The following is a 22,848-nucleotide window of genomic DNA, read 5'->3' as shown; positions in this document are numbered from 1 at the left end:
ACCTTTCCTCTTGAAGTTTCCGAGATCTACTCTGACCTATAGCTTACATTTAATTCAAAGTTTGTTGTCACCCTACTGGAATTGCAACAGACATTGTTTGAATGGAAGGAAGTATTTGTAAGCTCAGGAAATAAGCTGAACAAATTGGCATTATCATCAAGACACTGTTTACAAACTATTCCTTGGCATCAGACTGTTCTTTGGTATTAATCAAATAGTAAGCTATAATAATTAAATGTTAATTTATTCTTAACCAACAGGAGCAGATTCTAAGCAGGTTCTCCTTGTTCTGCATGATCAATGACGTTGTTCTGTTTTTTCCTTTAGAAACCGCTGAGGGGCAGCAGGTTATCACATGGAAATGGCCTTTCATGTGTAAGGAAATCTGGAGCTGTGAGTATTATACATTTGATTATTTTAATGAATTCCATGCATCAGATCACTGAAGGTTATAACAAAAGTTTCACTGTGTGCTCCTGTAAATGAATGTGATTTTTTTCTTGTTTGTGGAAAATTGATGTATTTCTTCTCCATGAGTAAAAAAAACCTGAAGAATGTCCTATGAGTGTCTGCAAAGTCCCATTTATGGTGGTAGAGTACACATGCACAGCACACATTTTGGCACTACTTTTAGAAAGGAGGCCAGCATATTAGGACAAAAGAATGAGAAGATATTTGATTTATTAATTAGATTTATTACAACTAACAAGCTGACTAATGGAATAGGCTATGTTACTCAGAAATGTCTGTATGCTTTAGATACATAACTAACCAGACACCCTAATAAAACAGATCCTGTTCTAGTCAGACTGGTAAGTTTGTGCCATGAACAGTAGAGACATACTCAGTAGTGAATGCACTATATTCTTACTTCTGGTACTTCTGCTTTAGCTAGCTACCTCATGTGACTTTCTGCTGGCTTTAATCCTGGCTACCCAGATGTGCTACAGAGACTCACACCAGCCCACAGGGCTGACGTGAAGCACTTTGGTCTGTCAGCATTGGATGCTTACCTGTGTGATCTGTCCTATTGTTAATAACCCAAGGGAATAGTGATTTAGATCCATTATTTTTTCCCTATGTATTATAGTGAGAACTGAATAGCTAATCAGGTTTGCAGAGGACTTCTGCGTAGCTTAGGCATGAAGATTTGAACCAAGGGCCAAATCCTTTTCCAGCCAAATTATTTCCTGCATGCACTTTGAAAAATGTTAGCAATTACTATTTGGACATACTCCTATGTCCTTTCTGTCCTCAGCTGAGGACAATTTTCAGATGCAGCTTTTCACTAAAAGCTCAGGGCACTCTGAGCTAAGTATTCTGGGAAAATTGCAAGTAAAAATCAAAATTTGATTTGCTACTCTGTTACCCCTTGGGCAGTTTATAACAATTCTGTCAAGCATAAAAGTAAAGCATGGATAGATTCTTTAATTTAATTATTTACTTTCATACTCCTATGCAGTTGCTCTTCCCCAAGCTAACATGACAAAACTAATAAGCCACTTTATATTTCTAACCAAAGGTAACTGGAGTATGGGCTGTCCTGGCCATGCTCTCACACCTTTGTAATGTTTTATATTCCCATATATGGGAAGAAGCTGATGGGTAAGAGTCAGGTGTATTATTAAGATATACAAGGATTGCTTTATTCCTAGGCAAAACAGCTAATCCTGTTCGTGGACCTTTGTGCCTCGGTATCACTGAATGGAGAATGTACAGCTTCAGGTCTGAAGAAAAACCACCCCCAGCAAATTGTCTTTCAGGTCAATGGTGCAAATACTAATTATCTTTAAGAGTCCTCTCTGCCTAGAAGAACCAGCAGAACCAGTCACATTAAACATAGGTGTAGCAGTATCAAAGGTGGAATAACAATGATTTGTCAGAGACAAGAATTCTCATATGAATAGAAGCACTAGGAAAAGCAGTAGAAGATTTAAAGAATATAGCCTCAACTTGGGGTTAAGTTATGGGGCAGTCTAGCCAATATAACAGAGAGAAACCTTTCAAGGTTTATCCTTGCAGAAAGCAGTGGTTGTGGAGGCCACAGCTCCTCATACCTATCACATCTAAATTCCTCCTGGTTGTGTGGTAGATACAGTGCTGTACATAAGTTAATATTGCACACAGTGCCCCTTTGCCTCTCTCCTGTCCCTGTTCCAACCTTTCTGTTCTTTGTCCCATTCTCTATAATTTGAAATGCATATCTACACTGTATGCTGTTTAATTTTTTTTAAAGATGAGAGCAGCCTGGCCATTTTCAAGGAAAAGTTTTAGTCCAGTCAGTCCTTTTATTGAGGAGATAAAATAAGACTAAAATGGTTGCACAGCCAGTGACTTAATTAGCTTTCACTGTTCCTGTACAGAAGACACTTCCTTGCTAAGCAGCAAATACAGGTATAATTAAGCCTGTTCTGCAGTTATATCGGAATTAACAGCTCTTCTGGTTTCTGTCCGCGTATGCAGAGCTGAGAAGCCATCAGAGGGCCCCCGAGTGCTGTAGCCGTGCACAGAGCCACCTGGAGGCACTGTTCGCACAGGTTGCTTCAGACCTGCGCTTTTTAAAGTACAACTTCCTGAGATTACATCATACAGAAGAAATCCGAGAAAAAAAAAAAAATTTTTTTAAAGCGTGATTTTTTTTAAAAAAGCCTTTGCCTTCATAGGAAACACCTTTGATATTCCATGGATCTCTAACACTGTGATGCTTTTGTGAAGTGCTTTTTCTACAAAAACTTTTGTAGGAAGAGCCAGAAGGATATTCCAGCATAACAGCTGACATAATTGAAAAAAACCCCAAAATTTCCTGCATGGGGCATGAAAACACTGACGCTTGACCTTAAGTATGGCAGAGTCTTTTTATTCTTGTTTTATCTCTTGGGTAGAACTGACCTATTTTTTGTTTGTTTGATTTATTGATTGGCTGATTATAAATAGAAACGGACCATGGAAGCTCCTACCTGTGTTACAGTTGTCACTTGATCTCTTTCTTCAATTGCACAGAAACAATAACATGCAAATGTTTGCACATCACTGCTACAAAAAACTCTTGAACCACCCAGTGACAATTGGTAAAGCTCAGTTTGATTGATGCATGTTTGCTGACACTTTGTTAATTTTGAGATAAGTCATATTTCTCCCCCTTCCAAACATTTCTCAATCTGGTTTGAAATTCATACTCTCCACTCTGATTGCATCAAGTCCTATTACCCAAATTTGTTTTTCTTTCAGATACACAACTATACTAGACACAGAAGCTCTGAGGTATAGTTGACCAAGGTATATGGAAAGTCCATGTTCAGATTCCTAATGTTGGGATGTAATTGATTGCTGTCTATCTCAGAAGTTGTATATGAAGAAGTACACACCACTGACAAAATTCAGTATCATGATTTAATAAAATTTATGTCAAATACCATCTATCTGAACAAAGTGAAACATAAGAAAAAGGCAATGAAGAACTTTGTAACCAAGCAAGCTGTTGAAATAATGTATTTTACCATAATATTCTGGTGTCCTATTTCACTGGTGTCTGTACTTAATTTAATGTAGGATTCAAGTAGATTGGTTTATGTTCAGTATTTTATTAAGTCAATGGAGCAGAACAAGACAGATACATGAATCAATTTTTTTCAATATTTAGATTTAAAAAATGTCACTGAATTTGTCATTGCATTTAGAGTTGAAAGGTAAGGTGGAGCCACAAACTGCTTCAAATTTGTGATACCTGAAGATGTCAGATTTAGTAGGGTTCTTAGAAAACTTTCTCAAAATAACGGGAAAAAAACTGTGTCTTCTGCAAAAAAAACTATGGGTTATTAATTCCCAATTTTCTTTCTTTACAACATCCTCCTTGCATTTCTGTGGTTTACAGATAAATCAGACCAACACCCGGCCATTAACAAAACCATCAGGTTTTTAGGTCTTTTTTTTGCATTAAATTCTTGGAAACTTCAGAGCTGACGAAATATGTAGCCATTTCCGCATGTGTAGTGCAGATAGCTAGTAGTTTCTGAAGTTTATGGTTTGTTCAGGTGCCTCTTGTCTGACATTCAGTGTCATAAGTAAGATTCATTCTTTATATTTTAGGAAAGTTAAAGACTTTAGATTTCCACTTCTGGATCTGAACTACTGAGGTTCAGATCACTTCACTTCTGCTCACAGGTACAAAAACATAGGACACTCTGGATAGAGATCTGATGGACGTGATTTCTGGGTATATGATGAATCACAGATTCAGAGGGAAGAATGAATGAACGGAATCTGTTTGATTGAGAGAGAAACAAGGAATGTATGTAAACCTTGAAGTGTATAACAGATTTTAGCAAATGAAGAAATTCTTCACGTCTTCATGCCTCTAATGAGCTGCAAAGAAATAATGGAGAAAACCAATAAAAATTATAAAGAAAGAATAAATTCCATAAAGGAATATTCAAATTAGGAAAATTTTAAGACTGAAGTAACCAGACATGATTTTTGTGGATCCCTTCCAACTCCAAGTATTTTGTGTTTCTGTGATTGTAGACATTAAACTAACCTGGAATTGTCATGGAAGCTACATCATTAGATTTATTTCCAAACAGGTTAAGCAAGGACCTTATCCTACAAATAAATGGTCCTTAGGGTACCAAATACAGGAGCTAGCCTGATAAAGCCCCTTTCACTTCCTATTTAAGTCTTCAGACATGCTTTCCAAGGAAAAAAATTTCATAGGACTGTGCCATTGGCCTGTCTTATTTCCTTAACAACCCATGTAATTAACCATTAGAAACATATGGAAATCTAACAGTTATGCCCAAGATGTTACAGAAAAAGAAATGGGGCAAAAAAAGCTTTGTAACTTGGTTGGCTTTGCTGTTTTTTGGGGGGGTTTGGGGCTGTTTTTGAGGCAGGGGCTGCTGGTTTTTTTTGGTGGAGGCTGGGCTTTTTTGATAGGTTGGGGTTTTTTAGTGATCAGTAAAGTACCATGAAGCTGTTTCCATCCCACTGGAAATTCCTTTGTAAGCCCAGTCTGTGATATGAATAAAACAGGGAATGTTTGTTTTACCCCACTCTTGGGCCAGGTCTCATTGTCCATGTCTTCAGATGGCCTTTAAGTATTTCTCATCATAATATGCTAAAATTCATCCTTTTCAAACTGGGTATCAAAAATTCAAAATCATATCTTCATAAATACCAGGTCCTTTAGTATTGTGTTGTGAAGTCATTCATTTCAATACAAATTTTTGCATGTAATGACAGTTTCCAAAATATCTATCCAGCTACATATATAGTTAGTGTATGATGATCAAGCAGCATTCTATGCCACAAGAAGTCTCTAAAGAGGTAATGATTGTTCAAAACACTTCTGTACTGGTTGTAGCCTTTGTTTTAAGCCATCTAATCATGCACATGTCCTTAATGCTACATGCATTTTGGTGGTGATTGAAGATCTGGCATTCCTATTTTAGATTTTGCAATATTCCACTCTCTGCACAGGTAACATTGAGAAGTATTTAGGAAGGAAAGGAGTTTATAATGCCTATAAGGTATATATATGTACATGGTCACTTTGCAAATAATCTGCATTTGAAAATATCTAATTTTAATATATCTAATATTTCTTGATTTGTCTGCTTTTGGCTCTCGGGAAAAATTTCTATCTAGTAAGTATTTTGATATGTTTTAAGCCTGGGGAAGGGAAGCTTAAACCTGTCTGCCACTAACAGCCTCAAAAGCATACCTGAATTTTTTCATTAAAGTGTTGCATGTGTATTTCTCAAACTGCAGAATACCAGCATGGATAGAAATAAGAAAATAAGCATATACCTAAAAAGTAGATTAACTAAAGTTTTCAACACTAACTGTGAGAATGAGATTTTCATAAAGGTAGTAGCCTCAATGTAGGATGGGTGGAAATTCATTCTAAATTGAAATTGTATGGTACTTCACAAAAATAAATGATGGAAATGTGTCCTTTACAAGATCCAAACATAATGGTAACCTTCCTATGAAAACCTTCTCAACAAATCAGTGTACAAATTCTATGGGCCTTCTTAACTTAAATTGACTGATCTATTTCCTAACAGAGTTTTTAATTTGTTAAAACTGAGATAGTAGAGTGAATCAATCACCTTAAAAAAAAGGCATGTTGTACTACTCTTCTAAATAGGAGCTGTATCTTAGACACCTGTAGGGGTTTTGCTGTTTTAAGATAACCATTAATTAAAGTGAAATTTCCAGAAATTAGCTGCATCATTTAAAAATTAGTTTTTTACTGGAGATACAATATTCTTTTTGAGGTCTTACAATTTAAAGTGTGAAGATAATACAATACTATTTAATGATACTATTTTTAATTTATTTGACCTTTTTTAAGATTGCAGTTTCTTAAGCATTTTAGTCCCCAGAAGACTAAATCTTGTGTACATAGTATTTTAAGACAAAAACTGAGTTACCTTCCTGCCCTTTTTCTATTCTAAAAGCTCTCTGCATATAAGAAATTCCTGCAAGATCTTATTTTCCTTAGGTTTTGATTACAATTATATGATACAGTTTTCAGTTTACTTTTATTCTCTTGACCATGAAAATGACAAATAATTGGCAGTTTTTGTGCTCCTGCACTAGTTCTCAATAAATTTTGAGGTCTGAGGAAGCTCCTATGATACCAAACTGAAAACAGACTTGAAGTCCATTGCCACTGTATTTATAAATGGCTTTTTCTTTTTTCACAGGTGAGTTGAGCCAATTATTACTTTCTAGGTACTTCTGTGTCTACCCAATTCATGGCACCCAGCTAACAGAAGCTCAGTTATTATGAGAATACAAAATTAATTTTGACTGTATATTCTCTAAACTATTTGTCCAGAGAAGGATTTTATTATCAAAGTTAGACATATTTACTACGTAATCACATTTTTTCTGCATTTTGTTTCTTTCATTACATTTTAACTGATAAATCAACTCATCTTCACAGATTTTCTTCTGAAGCATGATATGGTCTCTAGATAAATCATTTTAAGATTTACACAACTGCAGTGAATTAGAACTTCTTTTTCTGGAAGAGCTCCTTCAGCTGTTGTTCAGTTGTTGCTTCTTTCTGTTGCATCAGCTCCTTGGCTCCTTTGGTCACTCCCCAGCCATCTGGCTTTGACATGCAAGGACAATATGGCCTGCCTGAAGCAGGCTTCAGATTCTCCCAGTATTCTTTTCTTGCCCTAAATAAAGAAAAAGAAAATCAGGGCTTTTTTCCAGCACCTCATAAGATTGAGGGAAATGTGGCTTAAAGGACAATTGCAAAGGGTAATCTAACTTGTAAAGATTGATGTTATATTTAGATATAGAAGTGTGAATGAAAATATGCAACTAAATGCTACATGCTTTAAAAGCATATTTTAAAGTATCTTTCCACCTTTGAAAGGAATACTGTAAGCAAGCCACTATTAGGAGCTTAGTTACAATATTTGGTCATTTTTTCCTTTTCATTGTCATGAATAACATTCACAGGAGCTCCTCTACTTCTTGTTCACCCCCTTCCCTGCTCCTAGGTCAGCTTTAATTCTTTGAAATTATCAGACATAAAATACATAATTCTAAACATAGAATTTACAGTTTACAGTGATATTTAGATGCTCATATCAGCTAAGCCTGCATGCTCTGTGGAGCAATGTAAGCCTTTTCAGAAGGTGTGTTGGTTTCCAGGTCAGATATACACACCTTGCTCTGACCCAGGGTTTGGTATGCATGCTCAGGTTATCACCCCAGCTACCATGTTTCTCAGAAGCTTCTGGCAAAAATCCTCTTTCAGGAGCCAACTCCTCAGCTATTGCTCGGATATGATATGGCTCAAATCCACAGCAGCCTCCAATGAAACGAATTCCTAAGTCATAGGCCTTTCTTGCATATTTTTGAATGTCCCATCTGGTGGCAATTCTTGGCTCCAGACCTGCAAAGACATTTGTATCTTAAGCTTCCAGCATTCAATTTTTATCCTTTTTTTTTTTTGGTGAGAAATCATGTTGTTGAAACATTTGTATCTGTTTGCAAAAGTGGTTATACATGTACATGTTCAAATTGTCTGACCTAGAATCAATGACTGAAACTTTCAGAAGGCTACCTTTCAGATTCTGTTAGCTTTCAGTGCTCTGCTGACCTGTGCTTGTAGCATTTTTTGGCCTTGCAAAACAGCACCTAGTACCTTCTGAGGCTGATCATGTTGCCCATTCTGCAGAGCTCTTAGCTGAAGAATCAGAATACTTTCAATGTTATGGCTATATTTCCTAATAAGCAATGAATTCCTAGGAAAAGTGATTACTACACACCAATCTGTGAAAAGAGGAGGTATCAGCCTACTGGCATAGGAATAATCCTACTCATCATTCCTCAGAAATGCTTATTAAACTTTTTTCCACAATCAGATACTGGCAGCCAGTTGTTTCAGTAGGGATCTGTAGTTACTGCTTAGCCCACCCCTTAGTTATAATCCCAGTCATGAGCAGCAGGGAGGCTCTGTGTGTAGGTGAGTTAGAATGCCATCTTTATTTTGAACCCTTCACTCTGTTGCAAATTGTGTTGAGCATTGTGATGGAATAACAAGAGCTGAGAGAGTAGGCTTGTGAAGGCAAAGGAGTAAAAAGTGAAATGAGGAAGAAAAAACACAGCTCAAGGAGCTAGAGGCACAAGAGTGGCATAACTCTAAAGAAAAGAATGGGGACTGGAGAAGAAACTCTTAAGAAATACAAATACAGAAATAAAAGAATAAAAATTCTCCCACTTCTTAATGCACATGCACATCTGCAGGATGTGAACCATCATGGTTATCAGGGAAGTGCAGCATCATGTCTGTGCACTGAACACTGCTGGGCAAAGGAGCTGTGGTTGAGGTAGTAAGGCTCCAGCAACACAAAGGAGAGGGAGGACTGAAGAATGTCCCTATGTCCTGTCCCAAAAACGCTTAACATGCAAGAAGTTGATATGCAAAGCAGATATACTCTAAGTTCATTGTGTACTTAAGAATCAGGTTCACAAATTGAAAAGCATAAGGAAGACAAATATTCTTACACGAAAATTATTGGTCTCAGAAGGAAACATGGGACAAAGGAAAAGTAGGTGGACTAGTATTGCATGGAAAGCTTATATTAAGCATTTTAGAAAGCTGTTAAAATAAAAACAATCTTTTTTACAGTGCTGCAGATATGATAGAAAGCATCAGAAGCACAAATGCATTTTTTCCTTTTCTTTCACATATCATTTAAAAGCTAATGCAAAGTTTATACAAATGGTCAACAGTAAGAATGCATCATTGTGCACTCAACTCACACCTGTATAAGCAATTAAAATTCAGGGGAACAGTATAGTTTGTTTCCCTGTCTTCTTCATCACCCTGTCACAATCCATTCGACTTGATGAGATGAATTCATCTAATGGCAGCTGAAGTGGCTAAGACACTGTCCATAATATTTGAAAACCTGAGACCGTGCAGTAAAGTTCCTAGCAACTGGAGAAGGGGAAACATAACCCACACTTTTAAAAATGCAAAAAAGGAAAAGCCAGAGAAATACAGACCAGTCAGTCTTACAATGGCCAGAAAAAACTTGGATCAAATCCCCTGGAAGCTGTACAAAAGCACATGGAAAATAAGGATGTGATTAGTGACAGCTTTAATGAGGGTAAATCGTGCTTACAAATTTGGTGGCCTCCGATGACGGTGTTCAGCATTGGTGGAGAAGGGAAGAGTGATGAATGTCACCTTCCAGGACTTCCACAAAGCATTTGATAATGTCCTACACAATAACCTTGTCTCTAAAGTGGAGAGACTCCTTCCCAAAATGGACTAACATATTATTATTCCATGTCTGCCAATGCAATACTTTTCTTGGCTTTATTCAGAAGTAAATATCTCTAATTTAACAGTTCTTGAGAATAACTGTAATGGGCTCCTAGATTTGTCCTGTCAGTAGCCTTGAGATAATTTGGTATGCTTTCAGTGACCATAAACATTGTCCTTTTTTAACTGGTGACATTTCATAGGAATTGCAGTAACACAGAAGAGGAAACACAGAAAAATGGAGAAAGTTCTACAGAAAAGTAAATAATTCTGACATCTAATTGCTGGAGTCTATCATACAACATACCTAATTCTTTCCAAGAAACTTAGATCTTGTTGCCCTGTAAAGAGTTTATGATATCATGATCACAGATTCAGATATCGAAATACCTCTCTGTTATTGCCTTCATGAAAACCAGGTAATTTGGTAGTTTAACAGTGATTTACTAGACAGATTCTCTGCTGGCAAGCAATCAATTGCTACTCCTGGGTTTTGAAAACACTCACGGAGCCAGTCTTCACCAATTAATTATTAATGGAAATTCTAAACGCTGAGATGTCATACAGATTTCTTATAGCACACAAGCCAAGAAGCATAACAAACCAGAGTGAATCCTTCCATTCACTAGATTGCTTACTGCATCTGTTTGACTTTTTTTCCTGCTTGCAATCAGAGGAACTATATGAAGGAAAGAATAGGATAAATGAGTTCCGAATACTTTTAAACATCTTAGATATTTTCAGGACTCAGACATGTTATTACCATTTAATGAATGCCTCAGGCTTATGCTTATTTTCTTTCCTTCATTTATGTAAAGAGAGGAATTGAAAGGATATTCTCAATTTTTTTTGCTGCAAATTCAAATTGTGAATGTTTTAATACCATTTATTCTGATCTTGAAAAGAAGGGTGTATGGCATCTGAAAATGAAAGAATTTTCTAATCAGCCTTAAAATGTTTAAGCTGATTTTGCTCTTATGTTAAAGGGTCCCTTTACTCACGTGAAAATAAGTCCTAAATACACAAGCCTTATATAAACATTAAATGGCTGAATCTTTCAGTCTTGTAGAGTTTCTCCTGAGCATACATGTTACAGATTTCTCCAAACTCCTAATTTGTTAGCAATATTAAAGTCCCCTTTCTGGTGTCTCTCTAATGTCACACTTATAATGAGTGCAATAATAATGCTCCTATATTCGTTGTACTGCATTGAACATTAAATCCTTAAGCACGTAGCCCTTGTGGGATAGATGTCACAATCTGGAGAAATGGGGGTATTTTAATGCTCTTTGGACTTTTTACAGCTGTCCTGTTCTATAGCATGAGGAAGAACACTTCTAAAATTAATTTAGATTGTGGCATTTTAACTATTTTCATCATAATTACACATTGAGTCACATGCTGTGATACCACTGAAGTGTTCTCACTATGTGGATGATCTTTACTTCAGTATTACATTTTGATCTGTGTGGAAAATGACATACAGGATAATTAGGACTCATCTATTGAATAAAAGGACACCTTGCAGCTTCAGGTGTACTAAAAGCTGGGGGCAAAAAAAAAAAAAAAAAAAATTTCCAGGAACAGCCCATTAAATAAAACCAACCAAACACCACCAACAAAAAAGATACCCTTGTCTTACCAAAGGGAAATTCAGGAAGATCAATAAACCCCTGCTTTCCACAGTCAGGTGTATGGAAAGCAAGTGGCTGGCACATTAGGTGGGCTTTCAGTTTAGCAGCCTGCAAACCCTCTTTCATCAGCCTCACAGTTTCGATGGAAGTTTCTGGATCAAAATGGCAGTTGACTCCAACTATAGAAGCACCTAGGAGGAGGAAAATAACTTCAAGTCACAACTCTCCATGAAGTGAGAGATGGAAATTCCTCAGCACTCTAGAAGCAGTGCTGTCCATCTTTATATCAATGTTATGAAAACAAGTCAGCTGTGCTAGAGCCAGGCACAACTCTCCTGAGCTTGATCACGCCATTTATATCTCAGCTGCACTCCTCTTCACCTTTCTAATGATGAATCACATCTTCTACCATCCTACAGATGTTTTTTTCTTACAGGGCTTAATCGGTGAAGTCTGATCACATAGAGCCACACATGCAAACAGGTAGCAGGCTCCTAACACAAGTTCTACTTTTGGATTTCAGCTGTAACTTGAAAGGAAAAGAGCAGTTCAGAATAGATACATAAACCTGTGTGTCTTCACTCATAATTCCCCTGATTAATTTCTTCTTCCCTTCCCCCTGTCCTGTAGAAAACAGCCTTTGATAGGCAAAATTATTACTTTTTCATCCTCTTAATTCTCTCATCTTGAGCTTGAACTGTGTGCAAAAACAAGAACAGAGAATCAAAAAGTGGCTTTGTGCTTATGGTTCTAGAATTTGGGGATGGGTCTGCAATGAAATTTGAATAGGTTTAGGATTTTGCTGTGTTCAGTATCTGCTATTGTTCTCACCCATTTTGTATGGATTATCAAAGACTTCATAGCTGCATTTCCATATGTTTTTACAAGACTCTTTAGTAAAGTTCATATAAAAACTTTTCTACAGAGTCAAAACTCTTATCAGATGTAACTGGGAAGCTACCTACTTGAGATACACATCTATTTATGCAAATAATTAGGGACTTTACTTTGTTCCACACTTTAAAAGGGTGCATTACAACAGATTCTTACCAGCCTTTACCAGCTGGACAGCACATTGTCCAGGGGGCACTCCATGCATGTCTCCTTCTGGGCCAATGCACATTGTAGCTGCAACTGGCTTTCCAGATTCTTTTAGAACTTCAACTGCCCAGACAGCCTCTTCAACATGTTCAAAATACTGAAAGAAATTAAAACTTGGCTATTCTGTTTTTCAGCAGTGAAATATAAAAATATTAATCCAGACCCCAAATGCACCATCAATACAATGCTTTGATTATTTTTTTTGTTTATAATAACATAATTCAATTGAGTGTATTGGCCACACAGTTAAAAAAAGACTTTTAAAAGTGAGTAAAAAATCAATTGAAAATAATACTTTGGTTTCAGAATAAGAATGCCCATATGGGAAGTTAATCAAGGATTAACCCAAGAACTATTGTCAACTAGAAAAGTAATTTTAGGTTGCTTTCCATATACTAGAAGAAATAGGGATTAGTCAAAATCCCATCAACATTTTCTCTTTCTAGCAGTACAGAATTTTATTTGACTGAGGTAGGAATTGAAATTTCAAGGTCCTGTTCTAGAACACCTGCAGATGCTGGTGGGCATTTATGAAAATATCTGATACTACTGGGATAAAAGCACAGCAGAAAATTTTAAAGGAGGTAGCAACATGTAGTCATACTCCCTAAAGCAGACTAGACATCCTAGATGTTAACACTGTGCCAGTTGAAGGCATGTACTTTTTTTACAGATTTACCTCTGCAATTAGGAAGTCCACATTCTTCTTCATAAAGACTTCCAGTTGCTTTTGAAAGGCTGCTTTAACCTCTGTTTTATCCTTGCAGCTTAAGTAAGATGGTGTTTGACTGACTCCTCCAGCCACTAAAGCATCACCTTCATTAGCCACTTCTCTTGCAATGTCACAAGCAGCTTCATTTACTTTTTGGCACTGTGTGAATATAGATTATGTTAGTTTTATCTTACCAGAGGTATGCATGTAATTTCAATACCCTAGAAGGACAAAAATAGTCAAAACTCATAATGGCCTTTTCATATTTTTTTTTAAATTTAAACTAAATGTAATTAAAATAAAATGGATTTTAAGTAATATTGATTAGGAAGATTTAAACAGTAACAATCATTAGGAAACTAATTTCTTGACTTCTCTAAGTTATCATATTATCAAATACTACAAAATACATTACATTTAATAGATCTTACAAAAATAGCCTATAAAAAGTAAGAATTTGGTGTGAAATGGAATTTTCTTTGCCTCTTAGAAAATGAGTTAGTTACATCTAAGCATATGCTTTCGTTCTGAGATTTGTGGATGAAATACCAAATATATGAGATTTTTAAATTCTCTTTTTTAAAATGTATTTTAGTGTTCTGATAATTAACACCCCCCCTCTCCCAATGTAATATTCATACAGGGTTATTTATTTAAATAAAGGGAAAAATATTGTTAATTAATCATCTAGACGGAAAGTCATATTCCTTCTATATCTAAATTGGGATGAGCAGAACAGCATTTCAAAAGGAGGTTAAACTGAGGAAAAAAAAGTATCTGTTTATAGCAGGTTTCTCTGCAGCGCACAGATTATTTAAAATATCCACAGTCTTCTCTCAGCTGAAGTTTTACATGCCTGCCTCAAAAAACCCAGCTGATTTTTAAGGCTGTTCTCGACAGATTGTCTTCCATTTGCACTTGTGTAAGGGTACATATTTGGGTACTCTGAGAGGTGGAACCACAAATTAGTTAAATCATGGAGGAACCTGATTCTAGAACAGGCAGGAAATAAATTTTGAGAGGTTTGATGTAATGCAATCACAATACTAGGTGCTCTCCAGCCTTTATAATTTTGCATGCCAGCAAGAATTGAAGCACGGCTTGTTCCAGAGGTACTATGTTTCTGGAACTACTTCAGACATTTCAGTGTTGCATTTTTCAAATGTAAAAGGTACAGCATTTCAGATAAATTTTGTCATATGACATTTTGGTATGACCTTAATTAAGCCTCAAGTGTTTCCCTAGTGTCCAGATTATTCTAATTTCTGACTGAGGGTATCTTCACAGATGCAGATATGCCTTCCTCCCTAAGTTCTGGAGAATTTTCTCTAATTTGCAGAAGATGAAATGTACAGTAGGACCAAAGGAACAGGATCAGAGAAACCACTCAATGCCATACTCTCCAGTCTCAAAGGAACTATATATAAATGTTTGGCCAGGAATTCCACTGCACCTTAGGACTGTGTCTAGCAAACACACCCAGCATCCTGCAGTTCCTTTGTGGAGGGGGGTAAGAGAACACTGACATGGTACTTTTGCTGATGCAACAAATTACCTTCACACAAGAGAAGGGGAATACTGACTACAGCGTATAGCTTGGATTATTTTAGTTGCTACTTAATGAAGATGTGGTTCTAAAAACATTTTGTTCTCATTAGATACTCACTATTCTCTAAGATTCTTCACCATTTTTACAGTTCAGTCATTTCTCTGGATGTTAAAACAGTTCAGTTTTTTCACTAGTTTTGCTCTATGTGCATTTAGTACTCCCTATAATCTTTGTATCAAAACTCCAGTAAACCCATCTCCCCAGAAAAAAATACAGTGTGGGCATTTTCTTTCCTCTCTTCACCCTTACCCTATTTTGCATTTGATTTTTGTTTTGGTTTGGGGCTTTTTGTCAATTCACCTTGCCTTTTTTGCTTTTTCAAACTCTGAAATTCCATCATCTCATTCTCTGGCCCTCAAACATAGCCAAAACTGTTAGGACAAATTTGATAATCTCTCTGCCAAACCTTTTGAAATTGATCAACTTATTTCATATCTGCAACAGAACTGTTTCACTCACACTTATTTTCTCAGCTACGTAATTGCCCCTGTTCTCTAGTTTGTCCTCACTGGCATAAAAGGTGAAGGTCTGCAGAACATTGGATCCAGCTCTGAGGAATTCTCGGTGAAGCTGACGAACTGCAAATTAAGAGATAAAGTTACTACTGTGTTATCCCCAAAACCTGTGTTTATTGATGTATTTTTACTGTAAAATAAGTGACATTGCGTTTGCTAGAAGACCCATTATAAGAAATTAGAAGCAGTATCCAAGTCTACATAGAATTTCTTTCTTCTCACCATCAAAACATGAGGTAGAAAATTTTCTCCTTAGTTCTTCTCTGCTAAGAATGACTGAAGATTTCTATATAATTTAGCTGTAGATTCAGTTTTGCCTGTCACCTTGCCTATTCTATATTTTGTGCAGTCCTTCACATCTCCCAGATATAGAGCTTTTTTATAATGATTTAGGAAGGGATAACAGATTTCTGACAAAAGAACATGAAAGCATAACAAGGAATACCAGACAAAAGGTTCTTTAATGAAAAAGCTGTCTTCTCTTAGCTTCTATACCATGAAGAAGAAAACAGAAGAAAGTATCATAGCAACAAATTAAGGAACAAGACAATAATTATATAGAAGAATACAATGTTTCATTGCCCCCTCTATTTTGCATTTTTGACTTTTCTCCCCAACAAAGCTTTAAAAGAGTATAGTCAGCAAAAACCAAAGCTCTGTTTTGCTAAATACATCCTTACTTAAAAGAAGGTTTGTTGCTCCAGAAAAGTGACTCACAGCTGAGAGTCTTCCCACATGTCTCCACAAGATGATTTTACTACATAGACAACACTCATTTTAAAGGAAAGGTTACCATTAGTTATAACAGACAAGTTTCCTACATTAGGACTTTGGGAAAAGACTCTGTAATGGTAGTTGTGCCTTTCTGGCTGCAAGCACTACACTGCAATTGCCACAGTAGGAACAGAACAGGAACTGTCAAGTGATTTTATATATATACCCAGAGAATAATAATTGCAATAATTACAATAATTACTAGAATGCTATTGATCACATAAAACAGCATTAAAGGCTTAACAGCTTATAGCAACTACAGGAATTCCCTACATACTGTACACAATATATTTATTACCTACACACAGAACACTGCCATTTCTATGGCAGATGTTTAAATAAAGTTTTCCTGAAGTCCTAGTTTATTCCACCCAACTCATTGTCTACTGACACAGTTTGTGTCACTAAAAAAATATGCAAGTTTGTCATGAGAATAAAATTACTCCCATATGCTGCAACAAACACAGCTTTCTACACCAGAGAAGCTCAAACAGCATCTTGTGTTGTTAGAATCAACCTGCATACAGACAAGCATGTCTGCTTTCAGCGATGGATTGGTGTAGCGTTCTTTACTTTTCTCTGCCAAGTATAGTATTTTATTTGCCACCCTGGGTAACTACAAAGCACTTATTTTCCTACTATATAGGTGATTTAACACAGTGCTTCTTTGCCCAGCAGTTACAAAAATCCTCCCAGGAGCATGGGTTATAGCAGAGCTACTGTTCAAAAAGTGCTTGGAATCTGCCTGAATGCCTGGGATCAAATCTCATTTTTACATCTTTATGAACAGACAAAAAATTGTAGCGCTGGGAGTATTCTTTCCTACATCATAACAATAGGCTATTGATCCCAAATAAAAGGGCTGTCTCTGTATGTTTCTATTTTTTTATGCTGCTGACTGAGGAAGCATTGATGAAATAAGAATGAAATTGATGAATAAGAAAAGAAAAATCTACAAATATTTTCACAAATGGCTTTACGACATTTCAGTAGTAAACCATCCCTAGAAGAATGCCTGGATTTATGTCAATATGGATGGTGACATAAGTAGGAAAATGAAATATTATCTAACACATATGATTAAGGAACTTCATACTCCAAAATACCAGGTATGTGAATAGGAGACATGGGATACACTTTGAGGGAAATGGTAGTTGTGTAAGTATCAGCCTGAATCTCATTTACCCTCAGGCAAATAGACTTTATCAGTTGAATACACTGTTGTTTTTATGAAACCCGCAGCACTGTGCAACATCAAAACCCCAAACCACTCTGTAGTTCACTTGAATGACTTCCAGCATGTTTCCTCCAGCAATAGAGGAATGGGAATAACAGTCAAATATGAGGCTAAAACATTATTAATAATTTGATGCATTTTAGGAGTCAGATGTGTAACACCAATTTTTCATTTAAATCCATCATGAGTTTGACATTTCATAGAAGACACAGACATAAGCTGGGAGGAGGTAGGGGCAATAAGCACCCATACATATGGCTCACTACAGAGCAATACCTGATCTGTCTCGGAAGAAAAATTTGGATCTCCTTATTTCTACAATTATCAGTCTGGCAAACCTCTTTTGTAATACAGTTAATGGCCTTGAACAATTTTTTTTCTTTTATTTCTTGCTGCCTTCTCACAACTTCCTTCCTTTTCCTTTCCTTATAAAGACAAGAAGTTCTGGTAGCTGAATAGTTTTGATACCAGCTGGCTCTGCCAGTTGCTCCTTGTGTTCTGCTTTCAAAGTAACATGACCCTTGAGTGACCAGGAGAAAAAAGCACTAATAGAGGGAAAGCAGCCACACTGCACAAAAAGACATGAATACATTTGCCCTGAAGGGTGGATTTAGAAATAGCCTGTAAGAGATGTGCAAAGAGTCGAGGGCTTTTGAGGTGCAAAAATAACAAGCAAAGGGGAAATAAAGAGCATGGGAAAAGTGCTATGAGTTGTAAGATGGAACATGCAGGGGCAGATAGATGTAGACATGGAGAGAAATAGAGAGATTATGGAATGTCTCTTTGGGAGATGAGAGTCAGCAAATTAAGTCATCAATCCTAAACTTTTCCTGGAGATCTGCATTATCTAAAGTTGCCCATAACCCTAAATTAGGGATGCTAAGTGACATTTGAGTTTATAAACATAAATTAATGACTAGAAGAAAACAAAACAGATAGTTAACTATAGAATTCCTTTTCATGAGGTATTTTAAATTACGAGCTTTAAATGATCAGCGCAAGGACAGACTGGATAAATCCATGAGAGAGAAATGACTGAATGTTATTAAGCACAAATATAACTACATCTGCATCAAAAACTCCCTGGGATGCAAGTTATTCAAAACTGGAAAAGCATTCTGAAGAGGTATCAGTAGACGTCTGCACTACTCATATTCTTACCCAGGAAACTTTTTCGGCCAATGTTGGAGCAAGGAATAAAGGTAAGGTGTGCAGCTGTTAGGCTGTTCTTAATGTAATTCTACAGTTGTCAAGGAACACTTGTATTTAAAAACCTACTATGAGTTCCTGTATACATATTATTTTGCAATCCATTACATTGTTTACATTCACTATAGGAATATAATTTCCCAGTAAAACTGACCTGCTTCTGGGTGTTCTACAGTTGCTTCAGGAGTCCAAGGCCCAGCTTTTACATATCCCCTCTTTTCAAGAGCAAAGACAAATCCCCCATCTCCGATCACAATTTCTCCGGCATCCAAGCGTTCTAGAATACCCTGGAGAAAGCACGAGGGCAAGTTAACAATTCCAGTTCTTCAATTTGGTGGCTATTTTCTATATTTACAAGGCAGACATAAATATCTGTGAGCTAGCAGAAATATTTTTGCTACAATAAGAAAAAATAATAAATTTCCTTCCTGAAATTCTAATTAAAGAATAGTAGATGTGCTCTTTCGCAGCATAAGGCTTTAATATGCACACATACATTATGTATAAGACTTCTCAGTAGTCAGTTACGTTGCATTCCAGAGATATTGTTCCCAGGACTCTAAGTCAGTGGTCCAATTCTGTTCTTATGAAAGTAATACATTATCTCAAATTCCCCAGTAAAATACATGAGAAACTTCTTAAAATAAAACACTAGTACCACTGATCTCTTTATTAGCTTATCTGCTCTCTAGCTTCCAATGCCACCTTGACAGAGCCTTACCACAAGCAGCTTGTGACACCAGACGGCACAACAGCCATCACAGAAATTAATCTTGCAACAAGTTTCCTACCAAACAAGACACATCTCAGAAAGCTGACTTGCAGTTTCTGACAGTCTTTTCACAGGCCTGGGCTTGCTCACCCAGATTTACAAAACGGAAGAAAATCCTGTTTGCTTTGCACAGCCCTGAAATGTCTTGGAGTGCCAAATTAGAAACCTTACAGAACCATATGCAAGATTAACCTTGCTTCTCCCTTGAGCTCTATGCTAACACAAGGAAAGTGACAATTATGGGGGTTTTTTGTAAAACTAAAAAACATGAGAACAAATATTGATTTCTCCTGAAATACATTACATTTTTATTCCTTTCATTACTTCATTAACTTGTTTAAAATTTCTAAAAAGTAGAATTAGAGTGCTATTAGAGTAGAATTGGTTTCTACTATTGGATGGCATCCATAATTCTATCTGTATTAAAAAGTGGTTGAATGAAGACTACCTGTATGAAGGTAGTGGGTACAGGATAACAATGAACCAAAGGTAAGACTGAAAATTCCACCCATGGTTTTCTTGATGGCACTGGCATTTCAACAGAGGAAGTTTGAGGAAGTAGGAAAAATAAAAGCCCTATGGACATAGAGTTGAGTGTGATTTTCATGTTGAGTGGGTGGGTTTTTAACAATTACCTTTCAGACTTCAGTAATCATCTTTCTTGACAATTTCCTTTTCACTATTGCAATCCATATATCCAGCAAAGACCAACACTTATGACGTATCAGCACTGCCATTTTGGCAGAACAAGAGTATGGCTTTCCAACAGTAAGGAACACTGTGCCAGGTTTGCCAGCTTCAGCACCAAGCACAGCAGTGTAAAGCTCCTTGGGGGCTAAAGAGCCTGGCCGAGAGCATCACCTACTTTTGGCTGAGGCACTGGCATTGCAGCAAAATGACAGGACTGGTCTGTACAGTGTCACTGTGTAGAGTTTTGCCAAGTGTTGGCCTACAAATCTCCACATCAGGTTCCATTGCATACTATGGACTTGCCCAAATATTGACTTTTTAACAAAGTGTGCAAGTTTTTTATTTTTGTCTCAACAGAACCAGGGAGAAACAATTTTAGCATAAATGTCAGGAGGTTTTTGTAAAGATTATGCTTGGAGTAAACTAGCTTTCATTTGTAATAGAATGTCTCAAATGGGGCCAGCAAAAGCTCACTGCATGAGTCTGTGCTTCCTCTCTCTGCCAAAGAACCTTTTGTAGATGAAGACTGCTTCAGAAATTTAATATGCAGAGAACAGGCATGCAGAGGAAAAAGAAATCTTTAACAAGAAGGCAGCCTCAGCTGTTCCTTTTTAACTGAACATTAAATAATAGACACAAAATTACATCATATTTATGTAATATATTTATTACTATATTACATATGTATTTAAATGTGCTAGAACAGAACTTTATTTTAGTAAGTCACTTCTAGTATTAAATAGTTTTTATTCACAGTTCTGTTTCCTTTTGAAATGTAAATCTTCACTTTTGTCACACAGAATCAACATAAGCCATGTTTGAATAGACCATGGCACCTCAACATATTGTGATCTATTAAGTCTAGCACCAGGGTATCTAATGGCAGGAGAGATAAATACAAAGCATAAAATACTTTATAAAAACTTAATTTGTCAGTTCATGCTGGATTCAAATGGAAATAACCTTTTTGCAAAATTTACTACAGGTCTGATATCTTCTCTTCACACCATATTTATTTTATATACTGTGCAAAATACTACCTATTTAACCACCATATAGCTAATCAAAGTTCAGCATCAACATTGTTTTGTTCAGAGATCTACAGCTGTGCATTCATGTCTAATCCAGATCAAAACTGTACTGCCAGGTGATCTGGTAGGAGACAAATCTGGTGTTAAATTACAAAAAACAGTATGTGTAAAAGGCTAAGGCTTTTCTGGGCCATATTTTGCTGCTTTATTTTTGCTACTATGAACGAAGTTGCACCACATGGTCCGTGCACCTATGAATGGAAAGCATGAGTGTAAATGCCTCTACGAAAATATTCCTACTACCATCTTTAGGCATGAAACTGTACTGAGTAAGTGAAAAGCCTGCTTGGTCAATCTATAAACTACTTTTTCATCACTGGAGAGAAAATAAATCTTGAAACAACTACCCACATCTTGAACCCTACAGAGAAGTCCACTGCTTGTAGGGGGAATTTAGGACAGTTTCCTTCTGCTAGGTGTTGAAATTAGGTGGTATATGCCAAAATATAAAAGGCAGAACAAATAACCCATACCTTCTTCTTTTATAACTGATCTACCTGTAAGACCTACAGCTCACAGACTTTTTCCCATATCTTTCTGCTCTTTTGCTCTACACATAAAAATGAGTTAAACCCATTCTAAGAAAGATGTGCCCTATTAATGGTAATAGAGTCCTTTAAACAAAATACAGAATGCATGATTCTGCTGACCTTCTCAAGCAGCAGTGCAGGGTTCCAGTCCTGATGTATGTCAGAGAGTTTGACTTAGATACTTCTCATAGCTTTGCCTTACTAGCCTGAATGGCTATGCCTGGATAACTTTTTATTCTGGCTTATTTCTTTAGCTACACGGGGGAGAAGTGGCCATGCATACATAGGAGTCTGGGTTGATATTATAAGCACCAGTCATACCCAGTCATATTAATCAAGGGGTGAGCAGTCTGGACCTTTTAAATAGAGCAGACAGGGTGCCGGAGGTAGAAATCTCATCCAGTTTATCCTTAAAATATTTACTATTTTAATTTACAGCATGTTGCAAGTCCTGCTTAATTTGTGTATCAAATAATATTACACTAAATGGTTTTGTACTCTGGTGGCTCCACATTATATGTTCAGAGAAATTAAGATTATGTGGGCTGGGACTGCGTTAAAATCAACCTAATTAATCTGCCTCATAAGGGTGTCCAAGTACCTTTAACGTCTCGATGCTGAACAGGTACAATAATTACGGCTTTATTTTAGGTTTTCACAGGATTGCCTTACCTGCAGAGACACCGAGTACCTTAGTGGTAGGCTAAACGGCGAGGGTCGCGGGTCGTGCCAGCCAAGCAGCAGCTCCGCTGGCGAGCCCTCGGACACGACCCCGCGGAGGCGGCAGAGGCGGCCGGGAGCTGTGCCCCGTGCCCGGCTCCCGGCGCGGGGCTGCTGCTCCGCACCGCCCTGTGCCGCCGAGGCAGCGCCCGCCCGGCCGGGGACACGGTTCCCGCGCGGAGCGGCGGCCGGGGCTGCGCGAGGGAGGGAGACGGGAGATTTACCCTTTTGCCCTGTTTCGCGGTCTTCCTCATCGGCAGCATCTTCCTCGCCCAGGGATGCTGGCTGCCCGACTATGACCCGACGGCTGGGCACGAACCACACCTCAGCAGGCTCTCCGGCCGCACGTTTATAGCCCGAGGAGCGGGCGGGACGCTGTGGGCAGCGCCGCGGGCGGTACTCCCGCCCGGCCCGGCCCCTGACCCCGCGGGGCGCCCTGGTTCGGCCGCTCC

The 22,848-nt window shown here is 37.4% G+C and overlaps 1 protein-coding gene across 1 annotated transcript; it reads right to left on the bottom strand.

Moving 5' to 3' along the window:
• Nucleotides 1-7,018: 7,018 nt before the first annotated feature.
• LOC134056554 (betaine--homocysteine S-methyltransferase 1) lies at nucleotides 7,019-22,659 on the bottom strand. Its single transcript, XM_062513377.1, has 8 exons — nucleotides 22,621-22,659; nucleotides 18,748-18,880; nucleotides 15,318-15,436; nucleotides 13,217-13,408; nucleotides 12,487-12,634; nucleotides 11,445-11,627; nucleotides 7,693-7,921; nucleotides 7,019-7,193 (listed from the first exon to the last, which is right to left on the bottom strand). The coding sequence occupies exons 1-8, from the start codon at nucleotides 22,657-22,659 to the stop codon at nucleotides 7,019-7,021; spliced, it is 1,218 nt and encodes a 405-aa protein (XP_062369361.1).
• Nucleotides 22,660-22,848: the final 189 nt, after the last annotated feature.

This window comes from Cinclus cinclus, chromosome Z (assembly GCF_963662255.1).
Source record: "Cinclus cinclus chromosome Z, bCinCin1.1, whole genome shotgun sequence".
NCBI lineage: Eukaryota > Metazoa > Chordata > Aves > Passeriformes > Cinclidae > Cinclus > Cinclus cinclus.
This window is presented reverse-complemented; position numbering and strand designations above follow the sequence as displayed.